Here is a 24911-nt window from a genome sequence, read left to right as displayed (position 1 = left end):
TATAACAATAATGAGCGGTCCCCAAAATCCACCACTTGTACTCTTCTCGAAACAGTTGTAAAGAGTGTCCATGAGAATGTCGTAGATAGTTCTAATTAAAAAATTGCGGCATAAAGAAAATGTTCAAATTCATTTGTGGAGGTGCAGCGGAACGCCTTTCAACTGGAGTACTGCTAGCAGCCGAAAAGTGAGCTAGAATCCAATAAAAGTGGCAAAAATTCTATTTTTCGCCACACCTGTATAAAACTTAGTACAAGCGATTCTTTATATTCGCGGATTTTGACTTTGATATGGCCCAAATTGCTAAATATGGTATGAAGGTTTGTAGGGGTCGTAGACGTCAGATTTAGCATAAAAAGTTCCAACTTCAAAATGTTGCATCGAATATGGCGGAAAAATTGTTAAAATATTTATCCCTGATTTTAATTTAACACCAACAGTCGCAAAATAAAAATAGTGGATCCAATTTAGAATTTAATGCCAAATCTTACAACTTTAAGGTGGCGAATCCAGTATGGTGATCAAAGTTGTTAAATTTATAAATGTTTTTCAGAAACCTTTTATGCAGGTGTTTTTAGTGACACTGATTTTCAATTTGGCGGTAAAAATTACAAATTCATAATTTTAAATAGTGGATATTCTTGAAAAAAAAATTACCGATAAAATTATGCTACAAGTTTTTTTCTCACATTTAATTTCGCGTTCAAAGTATGTTTTTTTTAAATTAATTTTTGCAGTATATAACGCATTGCAAAAAGTTAAAAAGACATAAGCAACGGATTGATGAATTTGCATGAAATAATAGAACGCAAGATGAACATTTTATTTAATTTCTTCTTGAGTGTTTTACAGATAACTTTTTACGCATTTTAAATTTTGAAATAAAATTTCGTTAAAACATTTTCCTTACCGATTTCTCTTTCAAATGCAGGAAATATCACAGAAAGAACAGAAGATAAACTTTACATCGATTTCCAATGAAAGATTCGCTGCAACAAAAATTATCTTGACATGATAAAGTTTAACCAAATATCGGTTGAACTTTCTTTTGTTTTTCCATGACAACACGTGTGTTTTCAAAAACGCGAAGTTGTCTGAATAAAACTTTATCCCTCTAAAAGATTTCTGGCAAGAAATTTTGTCATGACTTTATTCTGTGAATTTATAGTCCGTTATAAATAATTTGTATAAAAATATATCATACAGATGGACGTAATGACTATCCGACAAGCGGTAGACTTCAAATAAGAACAAGGGCTGCAAATCCTCCACCGCCTGAAGATCCTACACCGCCTGCAAATCCACCACCGCCTGCACCTACAAATCAAATTGCTCACGTTAGAACAATGAGTGATCGAGAATTAGCGGAGACAATTCTTCGTTATCAGCAGCTTCGTGTGCGTACTCCTATGACACTGCGTGAGTATATTATAATCTTTATTCTGAAAAAATTTGTCGGGATTCAGAAGAAAAATCAAAATTTGATTTCACAACCGCCAATAAATAATTTGTAAGAGACCTTTGAAAAAATTTTAACTTTAGAAGTGCACATTTTTATAGAAAAGGACCCCGCACACAATATATGGGAAAATCTCTTTTGGTATATTTGGCTAAAATTTGGAAATATGGTAGTTTGTAAGGGGCCAACAGAATGTCATTAAAGTAAAAAAATAAAAAAATAAATGACAGTCTAAGCGCTATACGGCACCAAGCTTTTAAACTCAGAGCATATGATACATTTGCATAGCATTACGAGCAAAAAAACGATCAAATAAGAATCACACATTAGAATGTTGTAAACATTAAGTCCGTTTATCCTGATAAATCTCCAGCGCGCTTCTTGCAACAACCTAACGCTAGGCGCTCAATATTTTTAAACAAATACAACACGTCGACCTCCGCCTTGCCATTCTTGTCTTGAACGGCATCGCCATCTGTGTACAAAATAACGTTCAAAGTTCAATTTTTGAAAATTTGTCAATGAACAATAACAAAGTAAAAAATATAATTCTATGAAAATACGTAATTTAGGGTTTATAGATTCTAAAAATATAGTTATTTCGTCGAAATTTTGACCCATGGTTTTGTTAATATTAACTGAATTTGGTATTACATTTGGGCTATCTTTATATTTGACCAATAGCAAATTTTTTTGGTTCATTGAAAAAAGTCTGTAATAAAAATCCCTACATTATATCTTACAGATAATACTGATCCTCATCCAAGATCGCTAGCTTCGCAGGAATTACGACAGGCACAGCAGCACCTTCTGCTTCAGCGTTTTAGAAATGAGAATCGCATAATGAGGCACCGCCAAGAAGGAAGTTCTTCTTCTACTACTACACGTTAGTATATTATAAAGAATTACAGGAATGGTGTAGTTTGTGATTTAATTTTTAATGCGCTTGTCCTTACATAACGGCTACGAACGTTTAGTTTAAATTGTTCGCCTTTGGATTATTGTTATTATTATTACATTCTCATCAGAGAAGGTATTAGATTTGTGTAAAATTTGACCCCCCCCAGTTTTTGTCAAATGTCCACGTTTTGATAGCGCCTGAATCTGAAAAACAGGTTTTTACGAATTTGTCTGTCTGTATGTCAGTCTATCTGTATGTATGTCTGTCTGTGAACATGATAACTTTTGAAAAAATTAATCTATTAGATTGCCCTTTGGCACACTCGTTCAGTGTCCTAAACTAAAGATCAAGTTCGTTAGATAGCCATTTTGGATGAAAATTCAAAATGTGGGCACATTTTGAATATTTTTGAGACCACTTTTTTCAAAATTCGAAAATTCTCTGTACGGTTATTCATAGTTTTCAAAAAGTCGAACAATTTATCCTAATGACTTTTTTCAAAAAATCAAAAATTACCAGTTATAGCATTTACAAAATTCAAAAAAAAAAGAAACACACGAAAATGAACATTTTATGCCAAATTAGGCACGATATGAAAAAAAGTAAAGGAAAGAAAAATGTTGCTTTTTAAATGCCCTACAAGATTATCATAGCAACTTTTTGAATTCTCTTAAAAAATCAAAAATTCCAATTTTCACAGCATACAAAATAATGAAAAATCCAAAAATTATATTTTTCGGTCAAACTGTGTAAAATACGGTAAAAGATGAATGTAAAAAAATTGTGCATTTGAAAAAGATCTACAAATTTGTTATCAAGCCCTTTTTGATAAGATGCGTAGTTTTGGCTTCAATCATGATAAACGTCATTAACAGTAAAAAAATATGCCCGCTGTGTGGATATATTATTATCAAAACTTTTGTTTTTTAATTTCTTTTTCGTCTCGTGTGTGGGGTTTCAAAAAATTTAACTTTTCTTGTTTTTGATGCTATTATTTATGATTAAACTTAAAAACAGAACTATCGAAAAATTATTCATGACAAATCATTTTTACATTCTCATCAAAGAAGGTATTAGATTTGTGTAAAACTTGCCCCCCCCCCCCCATAGTTTTTGTCAAAACGTCCACGTTTTGAGATCCCCTGAATCCGAAAGACAAGTATTTACGAAATGGTTCTATCTGTATGTCCATCTGTTTGCCTTTATGTCTGTCCGTGAGCACGATAAATTTTGAAAAAAATTAATCTATTAGATTGGCTCTTGGTACACACTTTTAGTGTCCTATGCTAAATGCCAAGTTCATTAGTCAGACATTTTGGATAAAAATACTAAAAGTGAGGCTATTTTGAAAATTTTTGCGTTCACATTTTTTCATGATTGAAAAATTATGTGTACAGTTGTTCATAGTAGTTGAAAAGAAAAATGTTACTTTTTGATAGCCCTACAAGATTATCATATCAACTTTTTGAATTTTTTCAAAAAATTCCAATTTCGACAGCACAAAAACTAATCAAAAGTCGAAAATTGTATTTTGCGGTCAAACTATGCAAGAGAGGAAAAAAAAAAGATAAAAGAAACATTGTGCACCCAAAAAATATCTACAAATTTGTAATTGATCACTTTTTTATTGGACACGTAGTTTTTGTTTTATTTATAGAAAAAAACATTAAAAATGCAAAAATTTAATTTTTAAGACACTACACAAGCTAAGCCAAAATAAATACATAATATTTTTCCAACTAAAAAAGATCAATATTTAAAAAACTCTGGTGAAGTTAAATTTTTATTGAGAAGTTATTTTCAATAAAAAATTAATTTTCTACAAACTGTTTAATTTTGTACTCAATTAAAATTTTATACCAAATTCTCGAATTTTTAAACCAAAAAGACAAATTTTCTATGAAGCAGTTGAGTTTTCCATTATAGATTATGAACCTTCATGAAGAAAATTAATTTTTAACCAATCAGTTAAATTTTGAACCAAATAGCTAAATTCGCATTTTACGAAAATCTTCTTCTTCAAACAAAAAACGAATTTTCTACTGAAACGATGAATTTTCAATAAAAACAAGAATTGTCAAGAGAGTAGCTTAACTTTCAACTAACTTTCAACTAAGGAGTTGAATTTTTAATCTAGAAAGATAAATTTTCAACGTTCAATTCAAATTCAATTTAATCAAAACGAGAATTTACAACAAAATACTTAAATGTGGAACTAAAACAGATTAATTTTCAAATAAGCAACTGTGTTTTTGACAAAAAATTTATTTTCTACCTAAGAGACAAATTTTCAACAAAATAAGCAAATTTTCAACCAATTGGTTGAATTTTTAACCCCAAATTGTGAATTTTTACTAAATTTAATTTTAATGGTAACAGATTAATTTTTTACAAGATAGTAGTCATAAATGAAACAAAATTTTAATCAAATTGTTGATTTATCAAGCCAAAAAAATGGATTTTCAAGAAAACAGTTGAATTTTGAACCAAGAAGTATGAATTTTTAACAAAATTGTCGAATTTTCAACAAAATACTTCCATATTTAACTAAATAATGAAACTTTTAAATAAAAAAGATGAATTATTAGGTTCTATTTATTTAGTTGGAATTTTTGTGGTGAATAAGAAAAAAGTTAAAGATTTTGAAGCCTGCGATAAATAGGAATTTCGATAATTTACAGAATAAATAATAACATTTTAAATAAACATTAGAGGCTATTTTTTATACTTGAAAATTCGTAAAACTATTTACACTATTTTTAATCTTTAAAGTCAGTTCAAAACCTAGTATCCCGCCGTAAAGTAAGATTTTTTAATATTATGTTTAAAAACGTAATAGACGCTTTCAACATAAAAAAGATTTTTTAAGATTAAGTGCTATCTAAAAATAAATAAAACAATATTTTGATTTAACACTAAATGCTTCTTTAATGTTTTTCTAGTCATATAAGTATAGAACTTACCTAATGTAAGTACTGCTTGAAATCCACCAATTAATATTTTTGTTGAATACTATAAAGAATACAAAATAATATTAATAATAATACAACGTAAAAGTTTAAAATTCCTATTTATTTGTATAAAGTTTTTAATTAATTTAATTCGAATTGAAATTAAATTATGAGAATTGAGAAAAATAAAATAGGTATTATTAGCTTGGTTTTAAATTTATATACACATAATTTTTATAAGATTCGTAAAACATTTTTTTTTAATTTCTTGAATATTTCAGATGAGTCAGGAAAGGTTTTAAATGAATGTTTTTTATTTTATAGGATTTTACAAAATATTAGGAAAAATTCGAGTATTTTTAAAAGATGCTTAGGACTTTTAGAAATTTAAAAGAAATCGAGAAATATTTGATAAATTTTCTTCAATGTTTCCATTTTTTTAAATATTTATTATTTATTTAAAACGTCTTAAATTCGTGAAAATATATTCAACTGACTTGAATTTTTTCAAAGTTAGGGAAAATCATTCAAAATGTAAAAAATTGGTTTAAAATATTCTGAACTGTCCTAAGCATTTTAAGACAATTTTTTTATTCTCTTAAAACGTTTCGTAAGCTTCTTAAAACTTCTAAACTTTATTAGGAAATCTCAGAAAATGTGCTGTCGCAATGATTAGGTGAACTTAATAAATACTTAATTTTCAGTGAAAAAATTCATTTTCAACCAAAAATAACAAATTTTCAACAAATTTGATTAAATTTTAAGTAAATAAAATTTGGTTTTCATTAAAATCGGTTACAGCATGGATTTATTTTTAAATAAACAGGGTAAATTTGGAACATTAAATAGAATTAAATTTGATTCAAAGTTAGAACATATTTCTTCAATAAGAAAATCTACTTTTTAACCAAAGAAATAAAAGTTTAACCAAAAACATTATTATTCTACCAAAATAGAATAATTTGTAACAAAATAAATGAAGATCTACAATATTGTTATGAATCAATTTTTATAGAATACGCGGTTTTGTTTTATTCGTAAAAGACAACATTAAAAGTAAAAAAAAAACATTTTTGAACGAACTACACAAACTAAGAAAAAAAATTCAATAAAATGTGTGCACCAAAAAAAAACTACAAATTTATTATTATTATTTTTTGATGGAATACCTTGTTCTGGTATTAATCCTGTACAAATAAAATTAAAAATCGAATTTTTGGACAAGCGACACAAGCTATGAAAGAAATGAATAGAATTTTGCTTTTCCCTACAAAAAAGTGATAACTCTTTAAAATTTGTCATGAATTATTTTTTTATAATACTTGTCGTTTTTGTTTTAATCATAAAAATTGTAGTTAAAGATGCAAAAATTCAATTTGTTGCAGAATGATACAAAGGGTAAGAAAAAAATACACCCTAAAACTCTCTACAGATTTGTATCTAATAATTTCGAGACATTACGAGTACATTTTCTTTTAATCGTAAAAAGAAGATTGATAATTAAAAAAAAGAAATTTTTAGAAGAATGACATAAGAGACGAAGAAATGAAAACACAAAAGTTGTTTAACCAAAAATGATCTACAAATTTTCTATAAACTGTTTTTATAAAAATATACCAACAGTAAAAAAATTACATTTGTTTGCGGAAAAAATATTTTTGTGTCTGATTTGTATCGTAGTTTCTCAACGGATTCACTAAAATAAAAAATGTTGTTAAAAAGTTATATTCATCATCGTTATGAATAATTTAATTTAACAAATAGAAAGTTCTGATATTTCCCTCTAGAAAAAATGTGTTTCTCATCTCATATGTATCTTAGAACTTATTCTACTGAAAAAGATTGTTAATAGTTAACATTTTTCGTTGCTCTAAATCATTTTTTTTTTGACGAATAGAAAGTGTTTATCTTCATTCGTTTCATTTCGCTTTAAAATTATCATATACACAATATGTGCATTTAGCCTATTTTCAAGTTTCAAGAAATTGAAACCTCATAGTTTTGAAAAAGTTAAATTTGTTGAACTTTCTGGTTCTTCTATTTAGCTTACTGACTTTTTATTTTTTATTATTATTGTTCTTATGACACCATTAGGCCATTTTCCTTTTGGAGTAGGCGGACTCACTCAGTGGGGAAGGGAGTAATGTGAGGAAGGGATATACAATTTTTAGATTATTCTAGACTTCTCGTGATATTTATGTAAATGACACGTTCGTTCCGCAACACAGCTCCGGCCCAGGTTGCTAATCAATCTCTCTAGCAATCACCCCAAGTGAAGATCTTCACAAAGTCGTTATGTAAGGTTCCCCACTTGGGTCCATTAGTATTCCAGGTCTTTTGTTTCAGGCGTCCTTCACTCTACTGACACTCTTTTTAACCATTATTTGACGCCATACTTTTCTCTCCTGATATACTACTCTAGCTTCTTTTATGTCCATGCATTTTTTCATGCAGGCTCTCGTGTTTCTGTGGCGTCTTATATCTCTTCTAACTAGGGTCTCATTTACACATTCTAACCATTCTTTCCGCGGTCTACCTCTGGGTACGTTGCCATTTACTTTACCTTGATACACTTGTTTCGTTAGTCGTTCATTTGGAATTCTCTCAACATGTCCAAACCATCTTAACCGATTTCTTTCCCATGTGTCTACTAGCGTCTCTTCTGCATCACATTCTTTTAGAATTATCTCGTTACTTACTTTGTCCATTAGGGATTTCCCGCTTATTATGCGCATGAATCTCATGTCAATTGCGTTAATTTTACTCTTATCTTTTTCTTGATAAGTCCATGTCTCGCTACCGTATAGTACAGTCCGTACAAATATAGAGTTATGTATTGCCATTTTAGCTTTATTTGATATTTTTTAACTTCTGTTAAGAATCCCTACTCTACCAATAACTTTCTTACCTTCGTTTATGCATCTATCTAACTCCTCCTTTATCTTCCCATTCCTAGTAAATAAGTTACCAAGGTACAGAAACTTATAAACTTGTTCAATTCTCTCATCATTCAATACAATATTTCATAGTGTTTTTTCACTCTTTCCTTCGAACACCATAGTTTCTGTTTTATTTGCGTTAATTTTGAGGCCCATGCTCTTCATGCTTGCATTCAGTTTATTCAACATTCTTTGCAAGTCTTCGATGGACTCATCCATAACAACCTTATCATCTGCGAACGCTAACCCTCGTACCCTTACTGTTTCGAGATCCACACCCTCTTCGTCGAAGAGAGCCATTCTTAAACACTTGTCCATAAATAATATAAATAACCATGAAGACATGATGCATCCTTGTCTAACTCCTTAAATAATGTCGAAACAGTCTCTCAATTTCCCATTCACCCTTACACTCGCTTTGCTACCCATATATATTGTTTTTATAGCTTGTAGGAGCCATCCATTGACTCCATACTCTTTCAAGACTTCCCAAAATTTACTTTAATCAACCTTGTCAAAAGCTTTTTCTAGGTCAACAAATGCACAGAAAACTTTTCTTCCTACTCTCAAACTTAATTCTGCGATTTTCCTTAAGCTAAATATTTGATTCGTACATGACCTGCCTGGCATAAACCCACTTCGGACTTCCCAAATCTTTTCTTCTGTTATTTTCATTACCCTACGAATAAGTATTTTTGAGGGGTCCATATCATGTCACATGCGGCATGTCTCTCACGACTGATTGTCACACCTGCGGCGTCTCTCGCCCGCGGCAAGTCTCCCCAATGGCATCTCTCACCCAAGAACATTTTGTAAGGACTTCTAAAAATGGCAAAAGTGCGGCAAGTTTCCCCAGCGGCATCTCTGCCCCAAAAAAATTTTGTGAGGATTTCTAAAAATGGCAAAACTGCGGGAAGTCTCCCCAGCGGCATCTCTCCCCCAAGAAAATTTTTTAAGGACTTCTGAAAATGGCAAAAGTGCGGCAAGTCTCCCCAGAGGCAACTTTTTTCAAGAAAATGGGTTAAGTACTTCCAAAGATGGCAAATTGCGGCAAGTCTCCCTAGAGACATCTCTCTTCCAAGACATTTTTTTAAGTATTTTGAAAGATGACAAAACTACGGCAAGTCTCAATTGCAAAATTGCAAAATTTTTCCCGAATGGGAGAAGCCGCTGGAGAGTTTTGCCGCTTGTGAAAGATGCCGCAGGTGTGACAATCAGTCGTGAGAGACTTGCCACACATTTGCCACTTTGATGTGGACTTGAAAATTTTTTGTCGGATGAGAGATGCCACTGGGGAGACTTTTCGCTGGTAGGAGATACTGCAGATGTGAAAATTAGTCCCGGAAGGCTTGCCGCAGTCCAATCATTTTTGATTGTACATTAAACATTTTTTGGAAGGGAGAGATGCCACTGGGAGAATATTTACTGGTGAAAGATGCAGCAAAAATATCAATTTCACCGTGAGAAATGCCGCGAGGGAGATAAACCGCTGGGTAGAGATGCCGCAATTGTGACATGCCGCAGATGAGGCATGTCGTAGATGCAACATGCCGTAGAGGTGACATGCCACAGATGTGACATTCCACAGTTGTGACATACCGTAGATGAGACATTGCGCATATTTGACATGCCTCAGATGTGATATGCCTCAGATGTGACATGCCGCAGGTGGGACTTGCCGCATGTGACATGATATGGTCCTATTTTTGAGTATATTTTGCCAACGGTACTTAATAAGCTAATTCCTCTGTAATTATTGCAGTCGCTTTTATCTCCCTTTCTTTTGTATCTTGATACGATCATCGCTTTTTTCAATGGTCTGGAACGTCTCTCATCTCAAAACATAAATTTATAAATTCACATAGTCTATGTGGTATGTACTCGCCATTGTGTTTAAGCATTTCAGCGTTAATATAGTCTACCCCGGTAGCCTTACCGTTTTTCAAGTTCTTAATTATATCCCTAACCTCAGTAACACAGACTTTCTCAATTCAGTTTTCTATCGCATCGTCTTCAACATCGCAGTTATGGTGTCCTATAGCTTGATCTCCGAATTGTCCCCTAAAATAGTCTCTGAAAGCCTATTGTATCTCTTCTGGATCATATAGCATTTCCCTATTACTATTTCTTATGTTGACAAATTCTGTACTTTTATTTTCCTTCATTTTCTTATTAAGCAATTTCTTGCTTCCTTTAAAGACGTTTTGTATTTTCTTTGCTACCTCTGCTCTAATTTTATCATAACTTTCTTTAATTAATCCTTTGAGTATCCTATATTTGTGTCTGTAATCATTTATATGTCTATTTCTTTCCTCATTACTAAGACCTGCGACGTGCAAAGTTCTCCTGTACGCTTCTTTCTTTGCTTTTTGGGCAGCCTGAATTTCTTCATTCCACCACGCATCACCAGACATTCTTCCAGCAACCGCGGTACCACACACTTCGATCGCACATCTAACAATGATATCCCGTAATTTTGTCTAGGTGCCCTCTACATCTTTGTTTTTATACGGTCCTCCCCTGTTGCCGTATCTATGCTTTCGAATATCTTATTTTGGAAATCTATTCGCACATCCGGTTTCTGTAGGTTTTCAATTTTGATTCGCGTTTTTTTATTGTTTCTCTTTTTTCTCAATCCTCGACCGAAGTTTATTTTGGAGATCAGTAGGTAAAGATCAGTATTGCATTCAGAACCCCTCATGGCCCTTGTGTCTTCCACCAGCTCTCTTAGTCTTTCATCCGCAACAACAAAGTCAATTATACTGTGGTTATTTCCTTTGGACCAGGTGTACATGTGTATCATTTTATGCCTAAATCAAGTATTTGTAATGAACAGACCCCTTTTTATGCCAACTTTTTATAAGCCAACTAATTTTTCTTCGTTTCAGTTTATTCTTGGATCCCCAAAATTACCTAATACTTTTTCCGTATCCTGATTTTGGATGCCTATCCTGTTTGGGATCACTGTAAACTGGCGCGTAGCATGCTATGATAAATAATCTTATGATTCCTACTTACATTCTAGCCCAAAGCAGTCTGGGAGATACAAAATCATGATCTCCGAGATACTGCTTCGCTCTTTCATTTAAAATCAGACCTACTCCTTGCTTACCATGTGATTCTTCATCTACTCCTGACCATGTTTCAAATGCGCCTTTCAACACGCCCTTTGTAATGTCTTTAGTTTCGCATCCCTTTTTCTTTGTTTCAGGCACACATAAAATATCTAGTTTCCTTACATGCATAGTTTCTCGCAATTCTTTTACCTTGAAATCATTCACTACCCTAGCATTCCAAACACCCAGTGTCCTTTCGTCGCCTGAAACTTGACCTTTGCGTTCACCGTGTGCATGTCTTTTGTCAATTAAAGTTCCAGTCCTTTCCGAGGCTATTTAATTGCTTGTATTATTCATGGTTTATCATGTCCGAGATATATAGAAATTCGTCATATGTTGAAGATTGCAGTTGTAAGATCATGTATACAAATATTCATCTGTGTTCATTTTGTGCTCACCAGCTTTAAGTAGGTTTTCGGGTCTTCTACTATCTGCATAACGAAACACAATTTTTTAAAAGGAACAATTATTCAAAATTTAGAATGTTCTATTTGGTGTTTTTCCCATTCGCGTTAATAAATCGTCGCTGAAAATCTTTATAAAAAAAATTTTAAATTAATATTCAGAGCCTGAAATAAATTCACATATTTTCACAAAATTAGTATTCATTTAATACTCAATTACTAAATAATAATATTCAATAGAATAAATGAGTGAAATGAACAAATAAGAATATTTTATATTAAAAAATGAAAAGTTTTCTTTCGTTGTTAAACAATTTTTCCATTTTTTAAAGAATTAAGTTTTCTCCCTGTTTTGAAGAAAGATTCCTCTTTGTCGTTTTTTTGCATGTGAACTAAATTAATAGAACCTAACATAAAAGTTAAAATATTTTGAGTTAGAAGTTCATTTTTTTTTAATTGAAAATTTTAATATAATACTTTTGGTACGGGATTCATCTCGTAAAAAAATTAAATAATTTATTGAAATTTCATGTGTATATTTTATTGAAAATTTGTCTTCTTTGGCAAAAAATAAATCTCTTAGGTTTAAAATTAAACTTTTTGGCCTAAACTTTAATCATGGGGTTGAATGTTGAACACAATTTTTAATGGAAAATTGGAGTATTTTGTTTAAAATTCCGTTGTTTTTGGTTGAATTCAACTTTTTTATCAATTTAAGTTCAAATTATTCCTGATTAAAATATCAACTATTATATTAATCGTTAAAAATTAATTTACATTTTTTATCATCAAATATTTCAGAAGATTTCAAAAAATCTTACAAAAATTTCTAAATGATTTCCAAGATTTCACAAAAAATTTTCAAAGATTTCACAAGGATTTCAAACACTTATCAAGATCTTAAAACTCTCAAAATATTTTAAAAAATAAAGCAATTTTCTAAGATTTCAAATGATGTTTCATAGATTAGAAATCTTTTCAATTTTCACAATTTGAAATTATTCTACAGAGATTTCAAGTAATCCAATGATTTCAATAAATAAACAAGATTTGATAAAGAAACATTTTAAATGAATGTTATAAATATTTCACAACAGTTCAAAGATTTGACTATGATTTCGAACATTTCTAAAGCTTTTGAAGCTGAACAAAGATTAAAAATAATAAACTAATTCTCGAAGATTTCTAAAGATTTTACATAGAGTAAAAATATCTTGACGATTTATAATAAATACAAAAGATTTCACAAATATTTCAAAGGTTTTAAAAGAACATAAGAATTCCAAATATTTCAAAAAAGGTACAGTAAACCAAATTTCACAGCTTTAAAACATTCAGTAGATTTGAAATGATTTCAAAAGCTTTCAAACTTTGTCTGATAATTAGAAAAGATTTTATTAAGATTTCAATTAATTCAATGATTTCAACGAACAAATACGATTTCACAAACAGAGATTTAAGAACATTTTTACAAATATTTCAAAAGATTTGGAAAATATTTCAAACATTTTACAGTAATTTCCAATATTTCCAAAGATTTCATACAGTAAATCAGATTACCAGGAATTCGAAAGATTTTACACAGATTAAAAATATTTCAATGATTTCAAATAAATACAAAAGATTTCACAAACATTTTGAAAATTTCTGAAAGCTTTTAAAAGAATTCAAGAATTCCAAAGATTTCAAAAAGGGTACAGTACATCAGATTTAAAAGATTTAAAAACATTTCGAAGATTTGAAACAATTTCAAAAGCTTTCAAATTTTCTTAGAAGGGTCGAAAAGATTTCACTAATATTTTAGATAATTTAATCATTTTAACGAATAATTAAGATTTCACAAAGATTACAGAAAATTTTAACAAATGTTTCAAAAGATTTGACAAACAATTTCGAAACATTTCCAACATTTCATAATGATTGTAAGGATTTCAAAGATTTCACAATCATTTCAAAAATTTCCAAGTATTTTATAGTAAACCACATTTTAGAGATCAAGGAGGCTTAAGTTGATGATATTATGAGAACCAGGTTTGAATTAATCTCTTAAAGGTCAATGTTTTTTGCTGTAATGATTGGCTCGATCTCTGCTATTCTACAGGCATATAAAGCATGGCTATCTCGTGAAACCCGATTGTTGGCCTAATATCATTGTTTTAATTTTGAGATCACCACATATTTGCCATTTGTGATTCGTGTCATTAACTTTTTCAATAAGCATTTTAGCATTGTTATATTCTTCTTTGATGACCGTTGAGTGAGCTATAGGGATAGGAGCGTAAGTATTCGTGTTGTGCAGTAAAACAGCCTTAATGCTGCGTTTTGACGAATCAATGAAAAGTCGCCATTCTTCGTCTCTGTACACATTTTTCTTCAAGTAGTTCATTAGTCCGTTAACGTCAGTGCAGTACACTAAAGACGTCTCTTCGTCTTTAACGAAAAACTTTCTGAATTCTTTGTCCCTGTCGCGATAGAATGAAACTTTTGTCTTTGGCTCTAGAAGATTTCTTCTTTTTAGAAATGAAGCGGCAAATTCAGCGTCGTCTTTCGGTAATCCAAGATCTATAATAAAATCATTCAGTTCTAGTTGTGTCACTAATATTGGAACCTTCAATTTCATTTTATGCACGCCATATTCGTCATCTTTTTCGTTATTTTCATCGGAATCATCAGAACTATTTTCTGTTCGATCACTGGTTTCACTACCGTCTCCATGACGTTGACTTTCAACTTCCATTCTATCATCTTCTAAAGCGCTTAAATCAGTCTGGCGTGCATTTTTATTGATTTCAATTGCTCTTGTGACTATGCACACATTAATGTACGTAATGTTATTTTTATTTTTGGCGTTGAATCCTTTGACAGACTTCATGCAAAAGTAGCAGCCCTTCGCAATAACGGGGTTTTCCATGTGGTTGATGCAGAGTACTTGCGGTACTTTTCGTTGTTTGAATTTTTTAGACGATACAACATAAGACTGCAGGAATTGCAAATGACGTGAGGAACCCATTTTGTTTCTTGGTGCAGCAATTTACGGTCAAAACACGTTTCGTAAAGACTTTTCACTTCCTCGTCGATTGATGTTCGCAAACTGCTCACTTTATATTTACTGCAAATGTAACAGAATGAATCTGAGCTATTCTTGCAGACATGCGATTGAGAAATACTCGCGGTTTTTTTCCTTGTAGCATGAGACTCTACACCAACCAAGTGATCTATTGATGAAGAGCTACGGTTGCATGATGACGACGTCGGAGAACCCGCTTTCCCACCCTGACCAGACGTTGATACTGGGGTTCTTCGCTGCATCGTAATACACTTTTTACCTGTGTCTGCCATGACGGCATGAACGCCGTTTACCCAGGGACTCAGTCAATGTGGATCCGTTGCCCACCGTCACCACGTGGAGGTGCCCTGGTTACAGATACAGGCGAATAATGCTAGCAACAACCGGTTACGAAACTCCAGACATTTACTCCTATTAATTGCAAAATATGAAAGTACGCAAGAACAGGCTTGCCAGCGTAATCGGTTAGGTTAGGTCAGGTTTTTTAGGTTAGTATAGGTTTGACCTCTTTACAGGTTAGGCCCAAGCTGATTCAAACGGTACCGCAAACACAACGGGACAACACAATCAGTTTAATTGTGTTTCGTGAAGTTAGGTTAGGTTAGGCTAGGTTAGATTTATTTCTACACGGAAAAAAAATTCTTGAGGCGAACGAGTGAATCGAGAATATATTAAACTCAAAGAAAGTGTACGCTTGGATAAGGTAAAACGTTTAGTTAAAAGAGTTACACATTTAGTTACTTTATGTAAATTGTTCTCGTAAATCAGGAATTTGGACAAAATTGCTAAGTTCGAAAGTTTATTATTTTCGACAGATTATGTATAATTGTATTATCTTAAGATTAGAAAAAAATTTAGTTGTTATAGAAATATATTAACTTACAGTAGCCAATTTTTCGTCTGGTATCGCGAAAATGAATTTCACTGAAATCCGTGTAATGCATTTGGAGGTCAAGTTTGTTGTTTTTATCGCGTTTCTTTATATTTCAATATAGTTATCGCCTAAAATCGAAACAAATGTAAATTATTATTACTGCATCATAAACTCCATTTAATATTAACAATCGCGCACATTTTAAGTGGTAAAAAGCGTTTAATTGTCCAAAGTAAATCTCAACTGTCACTGCTCCCGATTAGACTATCGCCATTTTATTTCGCTGCTCCCATAATGCACCGGCGCTCTTCCGATAATTGTTTCAGACACCTATTCTTAATATCCCTATTATAGCTATACTTATTAGGGGTTTGACTATACGATATCCCTGGTGTATGAAAAATGGTCAAGGATATTGATTTTCGCTGATCCAGGGATCTTTCTAAATTCCTTCGTTCGTTTTCAGCTAAATATTTGGCTATAATATGAAATAATATCCCTGTCACAGCTCTATTTTTTTTACCGTGTAGGTTAGGCTCGAGTTGACACATACGATGTAGCACACATTTGCTACTGGGAAAATATGCTTCCAGAGCTTTACGTGTAGTTCAATAAATTTCTGTTAATTCAGGTTAGGTGAGGTCAGGTTCTGTGAGGCAAAGTTATGTTAAATAAGTTGATATCAGGCAAGGGTTGATCCTTTACAGTTGTCGACATGTTTTTGAAGTGAAACTTTGCATCACTGTCATTATTTTGAAATTTATTTGCCTCAGTGCATGATTTTTCTTAATTTTTTGAGGTTATGGCTCAACCATGACGCGATGGGTGATTTTTGATACCGAATTTGAATTCAGCGCCCCAAAATCCATAGGAATACGTGTGTCTTGTTACCAGATCCGCACACTTTTTTTTGTGTGGCTGTGATATCAAAGATTTGAAACGATTTCAAAAGCTTCCCATAATTTTTAGAAAATTGTTAATTTCAATAAATTAACAATACAATAATAAAGTATCATTTTCAATAATTGTTAATTTCAAATAGTTGAATGGTTTTGACGAATAAATAAAATTTTAGAAACAAAGCGTTACGAAATTTTTTGCAAATATTACAAAAAATTTGACAAAGATTCGAATTTTTTTAGAAAATTGGAAAAGGTTTTAATAAGATTTTAAATAATTATTATTAATTAATAAAAATAAAAATAGAGGAAAGAAAAGAAACTACCTTTAGCACTAATTACAAGAAAATATTGACACTAGTTAATGTGATTTTATTTTCTGCATCTAGCATTTTAAATTCTGTAATTTCACAATGAATTTGGAAAAAACAATATATGTCCACAACAACTCCGAGGTACAAATTTTTGAAAATATTGACAATAGTTTCTGCAGCTGTGTAAATTGGTTGGCAAGGTGTCGCTTGTTTTATATTGACACATTCAAATCGAATCTACTTCTCGAATGGCTAATATTTGCAAGGGCAGTAAACAGATTTTATTTTATACAGAAAAAAACGTCATTTCACTGTCTAAATGTAGTAACAGTATCTGTCAATATAACGTAAAGGTTGGTATTTATACAAGGGACCCAATTCAAGATCTTGTCAGTTGAAGTTCAAGATATATTTCATGAATCAGCTTTTGTGCCCAGAAACATGAAAAGTTTCACTTTTGCTCTGCTTATCTTTATTTTAATAATATTTCTCAATTCTGTTCGTAAGTGAAATATATTATAAACTTTATCATAAATTCAAGTATCCTACATCCAGATATACATTATATTTAAAAAATTCACATGTACTTTATACAGTTAAAAAATATGTTATCATTATACAAATTTCGGAAAATTTTTGTTTAGGCGTGTGGCAAAACTTTTAATTGTACAGTTTTGGAACTGAATTCGGCTACATTCTTAGATACAGAGATGGAAGGAAATAAGTGTGAAGCAAATTTTTTGTAACATATGTTAGCCCGAAATTCAGTTTGTCGGTACACTTAAAGGTTGAATCTGAAATTTTGCAACCTCTGTTGAAAAAAATGCAGTTCATATTGTGTAATAAAGATTTTTTGTTAATTATTAAAACTTAAACTAAATTTTTTCCTAAAATACGTTAAAAATATAATATTCACGTAATTGTGTTTGCTAACATATGTTCAAAAACTTTATATTCACAATCTATTTTCTTCTTTCTTTGCATATAAAACCCTTATTCTTTTATATTACTCTATTGGGTATTACGATAATTTCAGAAATGTAATACATTTTCATGCATTTTCACAAATTTTATTTCATTCCCATAATTTTTAGAAATTTATTGTATTCGTAACTTTTAATAACAGTTCTGTTGGACACATACACAATAGCACGGGTAAGCCTACACGCTGAAACAAATTCTGATAAGGTTATAGATTATTATTAAAGTATTATTAAGTATAGGAAATAATAATATATTACATAAAAATATATGAATGTTTAATTCAAGTTGATTTCAAATATCTGTACATAAAAAAATATATATTTCCGTTCTCAGCTTGAACCCTCAGATATATTTGAAATGAACTCGAATTACAAGTTAAGAATACAAGTAAGGCAATGAATAATAATCTCATATAATAAATATTTATTATTATTATATTTAAATTATTATATAATTGAGTTGAAATAGGGACAGAATAGATTTTCTGTGACATTTACAGACTTTTTGATTCGATTTTATAATTTGAAGATATTTGTAAACTCTGCAGAAAATTCGGTAATCTTCAAAACAAAAATTAGCTGTCCCTAAGTTAACTGAAAATCCTGTAACCTTAGCAGAATTTTTTTCTGTGTGTAAGTAGGTTGCCCCCGCTTGTTTTTGTTTCATATTTTAGGGGTAAGTTTCAACCATTATTGAACTAATTTACCCTAAGCACCAACTTTTAAAAAAATAATTACAAAAGTTATTAACAAATTTTAAAAAAGATAAATATTGAATTCCTCAAAAATAAGTTCAGCCGATATTGATTGCTCAAAAGTGTATTGTATAGGGTATTAGGAAACCTGAGATAAATATTAATAATTATTTCCTTCTACAAGAAGGAGCAAAAAGAATTATCTTAATTTTTTAGTAATTTCATTTAATGATATTTTGATGGCAAATTGGCCGTTTGTTTCTATTATATGCATACGTTTTTTAATTTCTAATCAAAGAAAATTGAAGTTTTCTCATTTACAAATTTAAAAAATTTGATTATTCTTTCATGTAAGTATATTTAAATTATACTTTAATTCTAATTTTTCCATTTGAAAGTAATTTAACTTGTAAATACGTGATTTTAGTGAAGTTAATGTAGCATATGTACACATTTTACAAGAATGTCTTTTCATTGTTTGTATAAAGTCGAGAATTTTAAACAATCGCATTCTTCTATTTAGTATATGATTTGTCACGTCTCGCATTGCTGCAAAGTTGATCTTAATTCATATAAGGAAAAACCTTATTAGCAAGGTTCTTCCTTCTTTAAATCTTTACTATATGGTTCCCAGACATGAAAAGTAAAGATTATAATCTCCATTGCTCATTATTTTATATTTCTTCTAATTAAGATATGAGTATTTGTCAAATAGTTGAGAAATTTGGGTCATAATGCTTTTTAATGGAATTTCCAAAAAACATTTTAAGTACATTTCTTCATTATTTGATACCCGAAATAGCAAGAAAATAATATAATAATATTAATAATATAATATTCGAAAGAGACTTTATTTGTAAAGAATTCACTGAAATAGTTTCGAAAGAACGTTTTAAAATTCATTTTTAAACCAACAAATTTTTAAGTGATTATAATTATAATAAATAACCTTCGCGACGACTAGATGTAGCCTTCAGATTCGGAGAGTAAATTCTAAAAATAAAGCGGGTCAACAAAATTCAATAGACTTTATCTAGATTCTTGTCTGCCGATATAATCACACAATACATAGTAATATGTATTTTTTATTTTAGTTGAATACAATTTTAAACACTAGCAATATTAATTCGCTATTTTTTTAAATAACTTGAACAAAATTTTCTTCTCATTGACTTATTTATTAGAATATGAATTTTCAAGATGATTGAGCAAATTTTAGTAAAGTCTTTCTTGTTAATAACAAAAAACTGAAAATTTCAAATATTTTTAAAAATGTTTTCGTCAATTATTTCTAAAAAGTTGAGTAGCATTTTAACAAAAGACTAGAAAAAGCAAAAAATATATAATATAAATCATATATAAAGTCAGTTAAGAAAGATGAAGGCTTACTGAAATAAATTTATTTAACAAATTCACTGCTTGGAATTTTCTGAATAAAAATGTATTATCTTCTATATTTCTAAACGAGAAATTTTAATTTTCAATTAGGACTTGTTAGACAATTATTTATCTGTGATACTTGCTATCAATCAATAATAATTGATGATTGTGCAAACAAAATTATTACAAATTTTTTTGTTCTATTTTCCAACATTTAACCTTTATCCTTTTAAGGTATAACTAAATTTCAAACTTTTTTTAGATACTTGGATAGAGATGAACTATTGTCATTGTTATTAACAATGTTGTGAATAATTTTTTTAGTCGTATGCCTCTTTAAATTAGTTTCGCATATTTGCCAAGACAAGTGATAATATTTATAAACAAAACTAATCAACAAATTCAGAATTTGGCTATTCTGAAGATTTTAACTTTCTTCTTTGAACGAGTAATTAATTCTTAGCAACTATTTTCTTTTATTTTTCTAAACATTTGAATGAACATCTATTATTGTTATTTTGATTGTTATTAACAATTTAATACACAAGTTTATCTCGCTTCATTTGATCGGAGTAAAATCTGTTTTGTTGTTTTTTTAAAAGTCGAAATATGAAGGTATCCGCGATAGTCAATTTTCACATAAAATGAATACCTTCTCATTATGATGAAAATGTAATCAAATTTCAGGTTCAGAATAGCCCAAAAAGATCTTTTTTTTTAGAAAACTTAGCTTTTTCATAGAAGGAAGCTTTTTGAATTTTTTTACAAGAAAGATAGTTTAGACTTTTTCTGTAAGAACCTTACTATTGCAAAAAAACTTTAATATTTTATTGGTGAAAATGAACGAATAAAACTTCGGAGCGCGAGCGGACGTAAAGCAACAAATTTTTATTTCTTTTAAGTCTGAGACTAATAAACGATAAAAAGGCGACTTCTTACCCACAACACTCTTAAAAGCAAATACTTCAACATTTTTCTGGATAAAAAAATAAAAATTGTCCTATTTTCCAAAAAGTCAAATTCGTTTTCGACTATCATGGTTACAGGCCAAATATTTATCATTTCAAAAAAATTTATCATCAACGGATAGGAAATGAAAAAAAATATATGCATATTATACAAGAAGGCTTTTTTATCACCAATTAGAAGAACTGAAAATCGCCGAAACAGGCGATGTTCAAGAAAATTCCGAAAAATACACAATATAAGAGAAACTAATAGTGCCCTTTCATTCTGTGAAATAAATGGCATAAGTCGATGTATTGAACAATCTTTTGTTACAAGAAGTTAGTTAACACGAATAAAAATTCTTTAACACGTTTTTTGTTTGTAAATGCATAAGATGATAACCATTTGTTAGCGAAATTTCCATTAGCAATATTAATTGTTATTATTATTATTATTTAACTGTACCCAAATGTTTGTATATTAGTTACTCATATTTAATTATGTTAAAAGAGCCAAGTTTGTTACTTGGAAAATAGCCCAATAGTGCATTTGTTAATTCATTTTATTTATAAAATTAAAAAGTATTTCCTCATAAAAATTTGCTTTAGGAAAGTTTTCATCAAATTCGTTCATGAAATATCAAGCAGTTTACTAACATTAATTAATGCAATATAAAAAGTCTTTTTGTTTATGAAGTGTTTAGATTTAGTACGAATCTAGCGACGACTCGCAGCCAATCCCCACGAAAATATTTTCTTGCTATTATTTACTTAAGTATCTTGGAATTTTTTTAAATATTTCTAAAAAAACTTTACCCTAAAAAAGTAGCAAATAGAATAATTCAGTTATCAGGCGATACGATATCTCAATAAATAAAAAATAACGAAGAATGATTTAAGTTTATAATTATAATTGTAAACAATGATACATAATAATGAAATAAATAAGATAAATAAGATAAATAAAATAAATAAAAATATTAGCCTGAAAAGACATGTGTGAAAAGACATTATAAAATAAAAAAATATTTAAAAGTTTTCTTAAAAATCATCTTTGTGAAATCAATGATGGATTTTATTATCTATTATTCTTGAAAAAATGTATCATATAAAGAGTTTTCTTTTGAAAACCAATTTTTTCAAATATAGTTTTTTCCCAACTATGGACCGCCGCTTGATTCACAACATCTAATAACTTGTGAATGCAATTATGTATTTAAATTCTGGATCTCAAATCCAATTAAAATATTTTTAAAAAAATCAATTATTTAAATCTGTTGGTTTTTATTCTTCTTTCGTAGTGAGGGTAGAAAGTTATCAACCGAGAAAAAATCCCGTTTTGTGGTAAAATAACAAGTACGGTAAAACGAAAATAACTATTAAAAGATGGAATGAAAGCCAAATCTTTAAAGAAGGCTTGGAATGAAATTGAGATGAAAAACAAAATTATAAGTTTAACAACAAAATAAAATATGCTTTCGAGATATTAAGTGTGTGGGCACGGCTATATAAAGTTTCATTTTAAAAAGTTAGCCAATTCCAAAAAGTGCAAGGGTTTTTCAATGGGACTTCGGACATCGCTTATAAAACAAAATGTTTCAATTTTTCTGCAAAAAAATAGTTTGCTCTAAAGATAAGGGTATGATGAACAAAATATAAAATCTTTGATAAAAAAATTATTCTATTCCGAGAAAGTCAAAATTGAATGTCGCGACAGATATTTTGTTGCTGAAAATCCGGATAAATAAGCAAATATTTTTCTTTCAATAAATTATAATAGCTTGAAAAATATCAAAGCTAAAAGTAACTAACTAAATTAGTAATAAAATTTTATTAACACTTTTAAATTTTTTTGTCAAAAAATGAGACATTGAAAAAATCATTTTACCACAATGTATATTTAATATTTTAGGAATTTGTTATGCAAAAACTCACTTTCGATCAAAATGTTGTTTGAGTAATTATATACTTTAAAAATTTTGAAAGAATTAATCTATTAGATTTGCTTTAGGTATACTCTTTTAGTTTCTAAAAATGAAGGTCAGGTTCGTTAGCCGACCACTTTTTCGTCATTTAAAAATCGTATACGATTGTCCTTAGTACCGAAAAAGTCGATCAATTCATCTCAAAGACTTTTTTAATAAAAAAAATAACCAAAGTTATAGCATTTATAATATTTTAAAAAAATCAAAATTTTAAGCTTTTGGAATTTTCTCGAGATTTAAAATTTTACCACATATCTTATATATGTAAAAATCTTTCAAATATTGTGAATTCTCTCATAAAAATATCATCAAATCCCGTGAAATTCTATGAAATCTGATATTTCCTGAGATTGTAAATTTCTTCGAGTCGTCATATAATGAATTTTAATTCTATATATATATATATGTATAAATAAATAAAATCTTCATAAATTAAGCAACTTATAAATTAACTACTATTATTACTATATATACTATTATATACTATAATTTACTACAACTTATAAATTAACAACTTTTAATTGAGGGATTGAAGTTTTGAGGTATACTGCTGTTTAATTAAAAGCCGTGAGAACGTAATTCATAAAGTTTCATAAAATATTAAAGCGCCAGCTGATTATTTTATAATAAATTTCTTCATAATTTTCTTTGTAAATTGACTTTTCAAGCACTATGAATTTCGATTAAGAAAAGTTGTAGCAAAAAATTTCAATTGTTTTTTTTTTAATTTAGAAATTAATCGTCTGTTTTGAACCTTTTCATAAAATATTATTTTAATATTAATTTTAGACTATTTAATCTTTCAATTACTAATTATGAAATCTTACTATTCTTACAAATCCTTACGGACAAGACTTTCCTTGCTATTTTTGATATCAAGCGCAATGCCGGAGAATGAAAAATCGGCAGAAAGTGCAACATGAAAATTATTTTTAATAAATTATATTTGATAAAAAAAAATTACAAATTATTTGAAATTTTTTTTGCCATTTTTTAATTGCTCAGTTCATATTGAATAAGCATTAAAAAATGTCTTATTTTCAACCTTTATCAGTTAATATATTCAAATTTCATAAAATCTGACCTCCAAATAACGTTCAAAGATTGATGTTTGCACATTTTTCAATGGGCAATAGAAAGTTAAAATAACATAATACTCTGTAAATGCATAACAGAGGGTGCTTCTATTCTGAAAATATATTTACTTAATCGAAATTTTGACTTTTTGCCTTGCAGATGCAGGTGATGACCCTATACATCCACGTGGAGTATCAAGCATTAGAGGGATGAGCGAGCAGGAAGCAACTATTAATTTTCAACGTCAGTATATTATAATTCTTTTTAACTACAAAAAATTATTGGGAATCAGGAAAAAGTCCGAATTTTATTTCTAAACGCCAATAAATTGTTCTCGCTGAACGGCCATGACTTCTGGAGACATTTTAAACAATTTTTAACTTTAAATTTACAAAATTACATATTCTTATAGGAAATTTCATCTGATGGACATCTTTAGGAATTTATTGTCATTTAATGCAATTTGTGTAAATGTTTAGTAATTTAACGGTAACTTTTAATAATAGTCCTGCTAGATGCTTAGGTTATAGCTCAGGATATAGTTTCCGTGATTTCGCAGAATGCCATTACCTGAAAAATAACCGAAACCCAGAAAATCGACAAAAACTGTTCGAATCTTTATTCACGTTAATTCCGGATTATAATTCATTTTCTCGAATTGTTACGCAACAAAAACAACATATACAGAAAGCAAAGCGATTATAAGGGTAAATGGGAAACTAGGTGACTGATTCGATGTCACACAAGGAACCAGGTAAAGATGCGTTTCGTCCTCACCGAATGAGTGACGCCTACCCTGAAAGGGAAATGGCATAACGATATATTATTATTATTACACCATTAAGCCATTTCCCTTTCGGGGTAGGCGTGACTCACTCGGCAGGGGAAAGGAGTAGTGTGTGGATGGGATAGAGATTTTT

General features: G+C 29.8%; 1 protein-coding gene across 1 annotated transcript in view; it reads left to right on the top strand.

Annotated features, from left to right (window-relative positions):
- Positions 1-1175: 1175 nt before the first annotated feature.
- LOC117176431 overlaps positions 1176-24911 on the top strand; it is a 42947-nt gene continuing 19211 nt past the window's right edge. The window contains exons 1-3 of the mRNA XM_033366671.1: positions 1176-1419; positions 2205-2345; positions 24151-24234. Coding sequence (XP_033222562.1) covers positions 1347-1419; positions 2205-2345; positions 24151-24234 — 298 coding nt within the window. The 5' untranslated portion in view covers positions 1176-1346. The remainder of the gene's footprint in view (positions 1420-2204; positions 2346-24150; positions 24235-24911) is intronic.

Source organism: Belonocnema kinseyi, chromosome 7, assembly GCF_010883055.1.
Source record: "Belonocnema kinseyi isolate 2016_QV_RU_SX_M_011 chromosome 7, B_treatae_v1, whole genome shotgun sequence".
Taxonomy (NCBI): Eukaryota; Metazoa; Arthropoda; class Insecta; order Hymenoptera; family Cynipidae; genus Belonocnema; species Belonocnema kinseyi.
This window is presented reverse-complemented; position numbering and strand designations above follow the sequence as displayed.